This window comes from Anabrus simplex, chromosome 4 (genome assembly GCF_040414725.1).
Source record: "Anabrus simplex isolate iqAnaSimp1 chromosome 4, ASM4041472v1, whole genome shotgun sequence".
NCBI lineage: Eukaryota > Metazoa > Arthropoda > Insecta > Orthoptera > Tettigoniidae > Anabrus > Anabrus simplex.
Window position 1 is genome coordinate 56,928,436 of NC_090268.1, and position 12,722 is coordinate 56,941,157.

At 36.8% G+C, this 12,722-nt stretch overlaps 1 protein-coding gene across 1 annotated transcript in view; it reads right to left on the minus strand.

Moving 5' to 3' along the window:
* Positions 1-209: 209 nt before the first annotated feature.
* The window catches only part of LOC136871611 (GILT-like protein 1), a 95,812-nt gene continuing 83,299 nt past the window's right edge, over positions 210-12,722 (minus strand). Inside the window, exon 6 of the mRNA XM_067145073.2 lies at positions 210-1,981. Within this exon, the coding sequence (XP_067001174.2) occupies positions 1,955-1,981 (27 nt within the window). The 3' untranslated portion in view covers positions 210-1,954. The remainder of the gene's footprint in view (positions 1,982-12,722) is intronic.

Genomic DNA, 12,722 nt, shown 5'->3' on the forward strand with positions numbered 1-12,722 from the left:
CACAGTGCTTAAATCTTGCATTTTTTGACAGGAGTCCCCTCTTGAAAAATTATCATTTTGTCTTCCTGCACAATATACTAAACATTATTGCTTTCATTCTGAATCACACTGTATTCATTTCTTACAGAAAGCATCTACTAAATGTGTGTAGTTTATGATTTTTGTAAACTAAGGAACAAATAACTTTGTACAAAAATGGTGAACATTAGTTTCATTTCTGGTTGATTTACTAATTGTCAATTGAAAAAACCTCAAGCTTTTACTTGCCCTGATTACATTCAAATATCTTTAAAAATCCATCTCTCTATCCCTGATAACATCTCAACAGAGGCCACTTCATTTATGGATTAGTCTGTGTTTTGACTTCCTTACAGAATAACCACAACGTACTACTACCTTTAACAATGCACAGTTACAATACAAAAGATTTCTTCAGACTAAAGATGGAAGGAAATAAGACATCTTAGATGCCAATATCTTAAAAAAGTTTGTGTTGGATCTTTAAAGAGATGCAATATGAAGAATGAAAATACAGACTTGAGAAATTACAGTCATATGCACAATAAAGAAATGAAGCATAAAAATGCTTTCCCTGTTAGACTTTACTTTGTAAGTCTCATATCTAGGAATATCACATTGGTAAAATGTAAATGATATCACAATAATCTATAACATATAGAGCTTAGCCATATAAAAATACTCATTTTTTGTTTACACAAGAAGCATTATAAAATCTTGGAAAAGAGATTTTATTTGCATATCCAAAATTAAGTTCTCCTAAGCTGCTACTGATGATGATGATGATGAATTGAAGATAATATTTACTAATAATAATAATGTCACAACAATAACAACTATAAAAAAAATAACAGGAGACTTACAAATGCACATTAAAGGTACAATCTTCGGTAGCATAAAATAGTACTGTACACACTGCTCAACCTATCTCAAATAGAGGTAATGGATATGCTATCATAGTTGCTGAAGTAACTATAATAGTTCTTTTCCTTGTTTAGTACATCCAACCTTCCACTGCTATTTGTATGCCTAGATAACAAATATTTTTTTTAAAAATTCAAAATATTTCCAATTAATACAAAAAACGATTGCACATATTGCCCATTTTAAAATGAAAGAATACTCTTACATCATGCATAAATTTGTTCTGTAATTTCAAGTTACTTGCATGATGAAAAACTATGACTAGACTACCAGGAATATATTCAACTCATAAACTACATGTCAATTAAGTTATTGAATGAAGTATAATTAATGGATCATTTAAAAAAACACAATTATTAGATGTGGTAAATGATTTCTCATTTTTCATAATACAGAACGAACAGAACCACTTGCAATATGTGATCTCTTATTATCTCCTGCCTTATCCATGACTATTCTTTCATGTTAAAGAACACCCTACAAGAAAACAATCTTAAAAGTCTTAAAATATAAAACAATTGAAGGAACAAACAAGTAACATTCTTCCTTTTTGTTGCTTGATTTGCATTGCTATGCTGTTGCTGACAAGGTAAACCTGAATATGTAATAGAAAAAAATTAATAAAGTCCGCTGTAGCAATTACGGCATATATTCTATCTTTCCAATGTGTTTCTGGATGACTGCATTATGAAATCCCATTCAAAATTACACAGTGCTAACAGTGCTACAACATTCCAGCCAATAAAACTTATGAGTTTGTTACTCATGTATTTACTTTCAGAGAATATTTTAGAATGAGAAATCTTGAGCAGCAATGTAGAGAGATTCCTCTGATCTTGTAGTTCAATGATTACTGTTGAACAACTATAATTATACATCTACACTAGAAGTATCATTATGACAATTCTATCCTCCACGTTGTTAGTAATCCCCTATTTACAGTAATATTCTTATTGGCCCCTCTGTCACATTTGGAACTTCTCTGTCACATTTTACCACGCCAAAGTTCCAATCAGCTACATTCTGCAGGCTTCGGATCCTGAAAAAAAAAAATCAGTATATTTTTTGCTGCTGTGTACCAAGGAAATTAGGAATAAGATTCCATAAAATCATTATCAGACATATAAGAGTTTCAAAAGAAATAGTGGATATGGTACTAAAATCTTGACCAGACAGGTGTCATCTAAAATGAGTAAAAAATGTCGATACTGATGATGATAAAAGCTAAGTGGTTATAATTTTCAGCAACACAGAACACTTCAAACAGTCACAATTCTGTTTCATCCCTTCTACTGTATACAGATACAAGATTACCTCAAAAGTTGTAGGCTCTAGGCCAGGCAAACCTTTACTAACTAGCATGTCAATTAAGATCTGGCGTATTACTTTTTACTGTCTAGTGTGTCATCTGTTATTTTTCTTTACAATCATCATGAAACCCCTCATAATTGCATAACATATAAATGCATTCCACTGAATGTTTCACAATTTTATTTTGTAAACATCGCTAAAAATTACACTTTAAAAACAGGTAAATTTGCATACTAAACGTTTCCATAACTACATATGATTGTGAAAGCTGGACCATAAGGAAGCGAGATAGGAAGCCTACGGATGCAGTTGAGCTCTGGTGTTGGAGAATAATATTGCTCAAGAAGACAAATGCATGGGTCATTCAAAAGATCAAACCAGATCTGTCTCTTGAGGCATTCATTACAAGATTACAGCTGTCATATCCTGGACACATTATAAGATGCTCTGATTCATTGGAAAAGTGGAGAGGTTTTGGAGACGACGGTGGCCAGCATTCCCATGGATAGACTCCATCAAATCCAACATGAACATATTGCTGAAGGATCTGAAGTATGTGGTTGAAGACCGAATCACCTGGAGGCAGTCCACCCATGCAGTCGCCAGGAATTGAAGTTGAATTGCTGGCAACTGATCATCATCACATAATTTTAAGAATAAAGTATAATTTTGCTTTAAGCTAATAAAATTTGTACAAAATATGGCCATAGAATTAATTGAGACATACTTCTTTATTACAGCATAATGTTAAAATACACTACGTTGCTAGATTTTCGACCTATTTATAACATTATAAGCTATAAATTTTATTTCTGTTTCATACTGAAGTGCAATTATAAGAAATACCTGTCTTGGGAATAGTTTGCCATCTTCAGCCAAATAAAAATTAAACAGATCATGTGATAACTAAAACGTATGTATACCAGACAAAGACAATGTTGCAGGTATAATTATAATATTAAAACACATATAACAAAAATTATGGTTATAACTATAATTTTTGTTATTATATGTATGTATGTATGTAGTATATGTGCCTTTGGTTGTGGTACCATACACAACCATTAACCCGACTCAAGGGAGATAGGGCCACCTTCCCTATTCTCCACTTGAGTAACTCCTGCCTGGCGCATCCACGTTGCGGGGGTGGGCCTCCTCTACTCCAGTAGGTCGGTGTAAAAGGATGGCTAAGTTCAGGTGGGGACCCAGTCCCACGGGGTATAACGTGGAACCCATGCCCAGGGTTATGGGTGAAGACCTTAACGGCACCAGCAGAGAAGAAGACCTTCGGAATGGTGGAAAAGACGGATGAGGCAACCCATCCTCACTGAGGTTAATTAGTTGAGGACGTAAGACGGGGTAGACGGGACTCCTTAGTCGTGGTGAAGACAACCTGTCTAGGAGTAGGATGCTCCAAAATCAATGTCCCCAGCCAGTGGATAGGGTTGAGCGTGGGGTTAACGGCCTCACCTTGTAAAAAAAGTATTGTTCAGAAGACTTCTACGAGAAAACCGGACGGAAATCAAAGACGACAAAAGCTTAGGAAAAGGACACGGGTAAGGAAAGCGGATATAAACATGGCGACATAGAATGTAAGAACAATGTTGAAACCGGGAAAAATACAAGAAATTGTAAATGAAACAAAAAGATTTGGATATGACTTAGTAGCGATTCAGGAAATAAGATGGAAAGGGCAAGGATGTATTGAAAAGAAAGATTATAACCTCTATTACAGTGGGCCAGAAGAAAGAACAGGACAGTTCTGTACGGGATTTATAGTACATGGGAAATTGAAGAAGAGTGTAATAGGATTTGAACCGATCTCAGATAGAATATGTAAGCTTCGGATTAAGGGGAAGTTTAGGAACATAACTGTTATATCAGCACATGCACCAATTGAAGATGCGGATGAGGAAAGGAAGGAACAATTTTATGATGAGTTAGTACAAACCGTTGAAGAGGGACCAAGATGACATGATTATTATTTTAGGAGATTTTAATGCCAAAGTGGGAAAGGAAGAGTGTATGAGACCAATAGCCGGGAAATATACACTACATGAAGAATTAAATGAGAATGGTTTTTACTTGGGACAGTTTGCAACTACGAGTAGTCTTATAATTAAAAGCACCGGCTTTGATCATAAGAAAATACATAAAGGAACGTGGAAGATGCCAGTAAGCACTGTGGTAAATCAAATAGATCATGTACTAGTGACAACGAGGCATGCAGCATCCATTATTGACGTAAGGACATGCAGAGGGCCAAACTGTGATTCTGATCATTATTTGGTAAAAGCAATGGTAAGACAAAAATTGGCAACAGGACAGAGGAGACAACCTATGGAAAGAAGGAAATGGAATTTGGAAAAACTACATCAACCAGAAGGAAAACAAGAATTCCAGTCAAAAATGAATAATACTTTACAGACGATTAGACAAGTATCTGGAATAGAGGAAAGGTGGGCAAAAGTTCAAAAGTGCATACAAAATGTGGCACAAGAAACACTGGATATAGCTAAAAAGAAAAGAAATATTTGGTTCGATATATGGAGTGTGAGGAAGTGATTGGAAAGAATAATTCAGCAAGAGTAAAAATGTTACAGAGAGATACAAGGTCAAATAGGGAAAATGATGAGAAATGCAGACGTGAAGCTAATAACATCTGTAAGAAGAAGAAAAGAGAGATGATTAAGAAGAAACTAGAGAGTATAGAGACACAAAGGTTACAGAAGAGGACAAAGGAATTCTATAATGAAATTAATTATTTCAGGAAGGGGTATAAGCCAAGATTGAATGGCTGTAAGAATAAAGAAGGTAAGCTATTACAGAATGAAGAGGAAATAAGTGAAAGATGGACCGAAAAAATTCCGAGAACTCCTTAACAAGGAAAGAGAAGATGTGGAAGAAAGTGAAAGGCATATGGAGCAGAGTGGACCAGAACAACGGATAAATGCCCCCACATTGAAAGATGTAGAAAATGCTATTGCAAAATTAAATAACCATAAAGCAGCAGGATAAGACGGAATAACAAGTGAACTGATTAAAAATAGTAGCAAAGAAATGCTACGACAGATACCGCCAAACGACGTCATGGAAATGGTTTAACATTGGAACATTGTGTCGGAAGAAGGAGGACGGAACGACAGAACAAAGTGGAGAGGAATAGGAGCACAGTAGGTCAAATATTCGTGGTACGTCAAACGATGGAAAAATGCTATGAGCATAATATAGATCTACATATGTTGTTTGTAGATTTTAGACAAGCATTTGACAGTATATACAAGGATAAGCTATATGAATATATGGAGACAATAGGAATACCACAGAAACTGATTAGCATGTTCAGAATCACTTTAAGAGAAGTAAGGGCAAAGGTGATGGTGGAAGGAAAAATTGGAAATGAGTTTGCTCTTAATATAGGAGTCAGACAAGGTGATGCACTCTCAGCTACTTTTTTTCCTCGTGAACAGGAGACAACACGGAAAATCTAAGATATGCATTTGGAAATATAGGGCATGTACTTATATATAGTGCCTAAAGACAAATTCCGACTTCAGGAGTTTCTCGTAGGAAAGTGACAGAACACGGGCCATTGGTGAACATTGTTTTATTATGGTATAGACAACAAATATACAAGACTACGTACAAAGGACAGGTCTCCACTGGTTACAAACCTTCGAAATAATCAGCCAAGGTTTCCACTGTGTGTTGCCAGCGATGGGGCAGGCGCTGAATACCTTTCGCTGCATGTGTATCGCTAACGTGTGACACCTCTCTCCGAAATGCTGTTCCGATGCCCTCTTTGTAAAAAAAAAAAAACGCTGTCCATGTAATGGCTTCTTAACTTTGGGGATTAGATCATAGTCACATGGACTCAGATCAGGCGGATGTGGAAGAACCTCCTATCCCCACCGTCGTAAGTGACGCTGAACGATGGCTGCCGTGTGAGTTGTCGCGTTATTGTGTAGGATTATGGCGATGTCCAAAAGATAGGGCATGCCATGCACACCTATGCTTCGCGCAGCTCAGCATGGCATTGGCGTGCACTTCTGCCGCGGAGAACTGCTATTTTAATATACGATCGTTGCTCCTGCTTGTTGACTTCCATTTTGTGACGCTCCCACTGAACTTGGGGGCATGCTTAGACCCACACTGTTGTTTACATACACCATCTAGTGGCATCATTCGCAAGTACATACTGTACGTTTCCAAATGCATATCTTATATTTTCCGTGTTGTCTCCTGTTCGCAAGGAAAAAAATAGTTGCCATAACTCAACCTACGTATTTGCTCCCACCCGGTGTCAGCTGGAAATGGGAAAATGAGGATGATGATGAGTCCTCCTTCTCCTATCTTATTTCACTCTCTTGGTCTTGCTAATGATGCCATCCAGGATTTTGAAGGAAACTGCAGCAATTTCTAGTGCATAACTTTTTTTTTTTACACAATATTCTATATCCTTATTACTTATGTTATTTGTCTTAAGTTTTGATGCTTGCTGCTTTAAGGGGCCTAACATCGAAGGTCATCGGCCCCTGTCTTAAGTTTTAACAATGGGGATCCACTTTTACCTTAATTATTTATCTCTCTTATTACTTGTTAATCATTTAAGGACTGAGCTCGATAGCTGCAGTCGCTTAAGTGCGGCCAGTATCCAGTAATCGGGAGATAGTGGGTTCGAATCCCACTGTTGGCAGCCCTGAAGATGGTTTTCCGTGGTGTCCCATTTTCACATCAGGCAAATGCTGGGGCTGTACCTTAATTAAGGCCATGGCCGCTTCCTTCTCACTCCTAGGCCTTTCCTATCCCATCGTCGCCATAAGACCTATCTGTGTCGGTGCAACGTTAAGCAAATAGAGAGAAGAAAAAAATCATTTAAGGGTTTCACTTTTCTAAATCTCACTTTCATTCTTTTCCTCTGATATTTATTAAATACAATTTTATTATATTTATCTTAAGCCTTAATGAGGTGTTTCAGTAGTTTCAGATAGTGGAATCCTGGGTTTCCACCACCTTTTCTTTTTTTTTTTTTCTTTTCTTTTTGGGGTGGGTTTCAGAACACTGTTCTTAGAGTCAGGGTATAACAATAAGTTTTTATAGATTTTTTTAATTATTTTTTTAGGGGTTGTTCTGTGTTTATTTTGCTCTTGTGTTTTGGTGTGGTCACTCCAGCCCATTCCTTATCCTGTGTACTACTTGATAGTAACTAATTAGTAGCAGGTCATTATCAGGGCTGATACTTCAAAAACAACTTGTGTCCATATATTTTCTTGATCACAAAAGTTTGTCCTGACCTGGCCTAAGGTGAGGCCTGTTCTTTCTCAAGATTTCTTCCGAAAATCACACATAAAATACAAGATTATGCTGCTGCTTACATAAATTGCAGGAGTGGCAGCGAGTGTAGCATCTTCTTCCAATATGATTAATCCTGAGATACATGAAGCATGCACCTTTCTTTCATGATCTTTTTTATATATATGTTAGAGGACAATAATAACATTGACATAAAACAAATGAACAATTATATACAATTAACAATAAAAACTGGGATGAAATTATGAGAATAAACTAGGCTCTAAATTCTTAGCATCTTGAGTAGATGTTAGGCCCCTTTAAACAACAAGCATCATCATCATCATCATCATCATCATCACATACACAGTACATGTTAGAATCAGTATATAATACGTTTGGTAGATGGTTCTCATGCATTTCCATGGCATTTTTTTGTTTCCATATTAGATCTCAAACTGCTTGTTAGAAGTTTCCTCCAGCTTGAATTTGATGGGTTACTTCCTCATCTATTGAACCTGTATTGGATATCATGCCACAAAGGTATTTGAATTTAGTTATCATTAGTTGTTTTTCTTCCAAAATAATGTGACCTGTTGGCTGCCCATTTCTTTTCATAACCATCATCTCACTCTTTTCGTGACTAAAACTCAGGCCATACTTACTAGCTATTGCTGTCCAGGCATTAATCTGGATTAAACGGGACGAAAACTCAGGTTGCAAGTTTCATCAAGAGGAAAAGTCTTCTCAGTTTTAATTACTGTGTTGATGGGGTGAGAGTACCTCATGGGGATCACTGTCAGTACTTAGGTGTTAATATACAAAAAGATCTTAACTGGGGTAATCACATTAATGTGGTTGTAAATAAATATCACAGATCTCTTCATATGGTGATGAGGGTATTTAAGGGTTGTAGTGAGGATGTAAAACAAAGGGAGTATAATACTCTGGCTAGACCCGAATTGCAGTATAGTCCCAGAAGTACATGAATAAGCTTTAGTGGAGCTTTTAAAGTTAGGAAAGATCATAAAATGAAGATAAAGTTGTGATTCAAGAGCACAAATTGGGGAAAATATTCATTTAGAGGACGAGGAATTAGGGATTGGAATAATTTAACAAGGGAACTGTTCAATAAATTACCAAGTTCTTTGAAATCATTTAAGAAACGATTATGTAAAGGGAGTTTGCCACCTGGGCAACAGCCCTAAACACAGATTAATGACAACTGATTAATGATTGAACCTGTTCCTGAACTTGATGTTTTGAATCATCCCACATATATACACTGATTAGGGTTAGTGGCTGCTGTTAAGAAACGGTGCTATAGTCAGCCTGGTGAACGTACAGCGTGACATATGATTGCGATGTCATCAGAACTCATATTGGCTGTGAGACTAACAATTAGGCACAGGATGCCTCAAGACACGAGATCTCAGCACATTTGATGATAGCCAGACTGTAGGATCCAACATATGGGTCATTCCATCTCTGAAATTGTGCTTGTACAGGCACTGGGCTTTCCACTGGACACCTTGTCAAGAGGGCACCATGAGAACACAGATTCGGGAGAAACCACCGCCACCAGGATCAACTTCAATAGTGTACAAGGTGTTGTTGACAGGGATCATCGTCGGGTAGTTCAGACAGTAAGAACGGATAGAGAGGTCACAGTGCAGCATATCACCTGCAAATTCAATAATACATAACAGTAAGGTGTGAGCAGCCGTACCATTCAGAACCTTTTCCTCAATCCTCCAATGGGTTACAGAAGCCACTGTCTCACTAGGGGACCTCTTCTCCAAATCACATTTCATAAGGCAATAAAGCTGACATAGAAACATCGCCACTGAACTCTTGAAGTATGGTAAAAGATCATCTGGAGTATCATCCACTGGTGTATACAAAGTTTCCAAGCTTGTTTTTTGGTATAATCACTTAAATAAAGGAAACTATAAAAGCAACTGAAGATAGAGAACTAGTTTAGAAACATTCTTGGGGTAAACAATTTCTAGTTTGTGTTTTTTATTTAAATGAATAAGTCATGAGACAAAAAACTAGTTTAAAAATATGTTTTAATATATCAAACCCCAATTCAAAATATTGTTAAAACATAAGAATTTAGAATGATCCTTCATTATTCACCTTAGGTACGTAATAAACAATGAAGCATACATCAATCTGAAAATAATATCGAGTGATTAGAAAAAATGTAAAATTTAAGAAAAAATCTGATTTAAATCAAATAAATCAATGATTCTGATTATTTCAATAAAATTCATGATCTCTTTACACCCTGGTTCTGATATGACTGTTCGCATTCTTACAGATATGTAGGATGCTAAAGATATTCTTAACTCTATCCTCAATGGTGTCTATAGTAGCATTGTTCTTAAGTGCATTGAGCAAGTTTGCCATGTGGTTAGAGGTGCGCAGCTGTAAGCTTGCATTCGGGAGATAGTGGGTTTGAACCCACTGTCAGCAGCCCTGAAGATTGTTTTCCGTGGTTTCCCATTTTCACACCAGGCAAAGCCTTAACTAAGTCCATGGCCGCTTCCTTCCCAGAAAATAAGGCACTGTGAACTGGATCCACTGATTCTTTTGGATTCATGGTCATTTTTTCATCATCATTCATTTTAGATTCTAGATAGTGGATACATTTATATGTTTTATTTATCGTTTTGTTTTACTGCACCTCGTACCATTAGGGGCCGATGACCTAGCTGTTAGGCCCCCCGGAACAAATCATCATCATCATCACATTCATATTAGTTCAATCTTATTATCACACAGAATATTTAGGAATATTAAACAGTCCTTCAGGAAAGAAAAATGTAATAATTACTCATATCGGCAATGTTGTATTTTAAATTTTTCTATATAAGTAAAAAAAACTTCTTGGAGTAGGCTGCTGGGTCCTTTGTAAGCATAAAGTAAGAATCTCTCCTCACTGCTACTTCAGTTATTGTAAAACATCATTTTTCTACGATTCCAACCATGCAGGATGGGTACCAAAGCACCACCCAATAGACTACAAGCAATAAGAAAGCAAAGTGATTTTATATGAATTAGAACATTGGACAGCAGGTAATAAGATGAGCATTGAATTTGCAGGCGATATGCTGTACTGTGATCCATCTATCTGATCCATATCAACAACACCGTGTACACTATTTTAATCACATATGGTTATTATAAAAATCAACTGATTTATAGATTTTTATTATAAAAATCAACTAGATCAGTCATTCCCAAACTGATGATAATCCAAGGGGTCCGCAGTAATAACGTAAGTTGTAAGTACTTCAAGAATAAAATGTTACTGTACACACATAATTCACAGACCATTATACTAAATTTAGGAACATACAGTATATGCAGCTCTTAACTGGACGGTAGATATTACAAGTTAACAGCGGAAAAAGAAGAAATATTACAAGGCAGTGTAAGTGATGTAATTGTGAGACACTTGGGGGAAAAGTATCCACACTCAGACCATATTTTCCACCGCTGGTTGAGAAAATCTCCTGGATCAGAAACCCCTTCTTTGAAACTGCACATGACCTTGAGGAAGATCAACTAGCCAAAGTATCTTGGCAGAGAGAAAGTGAAAAATAAACTGAAGTCTGATATGAGTGAAGAATGAAATGGAGTAGCATGTTTAGCTTCAGGTTTTTGATCAACTTTAGTGTTCATGACTTCCCCTATAACCTACAATTTCTAGAAAGGAATACTGCGTCTAATGCCTTTCATGACAATATAACTGTTTGAGTATACCTTTTCTGCTCTCACACAAATGACAACGAAGTACAAAAAGAGAGCTAACCTAAGACTGATCTTCAGTTCGAGTGACTACGCTTGTAAAACACCTGGTCTTTGGAAAACAGCACCATCTGCCCCACTCATCCAACAACCTCAAAAAGTGAATTTATTTAAGTAAGTTTCCAGATCCAGACTGCTGTCTGTTATAATTATTAGCCAAGTGCCACACTGTGGATTTATAAAATATCTTTACGTAAGTGAAGTTAAATTAAACTTTCAAAGAAAGTAAATATTAGTCCTAAATTATACAAATAAAATCAAACCTGGTATCATTACAAAATTCTGCTTTTTGTTCTGTGGCTAAGGGGTCTTTGGACATGCATGCAATATGCTCAGGGGTCCTCAGAGACTACAAGTTTGGGAAACCCTGAACTAGATCATTGCACCCTGATCAGAACAGCATTAACAATGACAGGTAACTTCCAAATAAAGATGGAGACCTGCCACCACTTCTTTTCATCACATTAATGAAGGAGATCCAACAAAGATTTAGTGTCAACATCGGTACAGATGATATACACTGATTAGCAATAGAATTAGAGATATCTGGCTGGTAGTGTGTAGACCTCCTTTCTCCCTGATGACAGTGGTGACGCAGGGTGGCATGAGCTCGACAAGACATTGGAACTATTGGGAAGCCGTTCTGATCCACGATGCTGCACAGCCTCCTACAATGCATGGACATTTGCCGGAACAATTTTCAGGAAGTGCACATCCCTCTCGATAGCATCCCAGAGGTGTATAGAACTGAGGTGTGGGAAGATTGTGCTATATCCTGACCACTTCTATCTTTATCTGGTTCGCTTTACAGATGAATTGCTTGCCCTCCATTACTCATGCGTACTCACTGACTTTGGTATCATGGTCGACTTATTGAGTTTTATTGTACACGTGAACTTAGCCCAAGGAGATCACAGATGTCACCTTTGTCGTCCTGTGACTTTACGATGTTTGTTCCCGATCTTGTCTATCTAGTTTTCTCCCATGGCTGTTCTTCTAAGCTTTTTATCTTGGTGAAAGGCTATGGCAAGCAACACAATGTTAATACACGCTTGTTTTTACAAGCATTAATTTAAACGTTTTTCGACATTAAGCATTTTGTCTCAAGAGGTTTACAACGTGCTTTTTTTTGCACATATATGAATGACTTGATTAAGGTAATGTATCTACCTTTTATTTTTCGTTTTCTTCCTGTTATTTGAATTTGGCCTTGTCGATGTCAGTTTTATATCGCCACGTGGTGTTGTGGTTGGCCACTATTTCCTGCTCTCCATGGGTATTTATTTATTTATTTAATTAATTAATTTATTTATTTGGTGGCCCGTTTTGTTCTTTCTGTTGTTGCCCATGTAATGTTA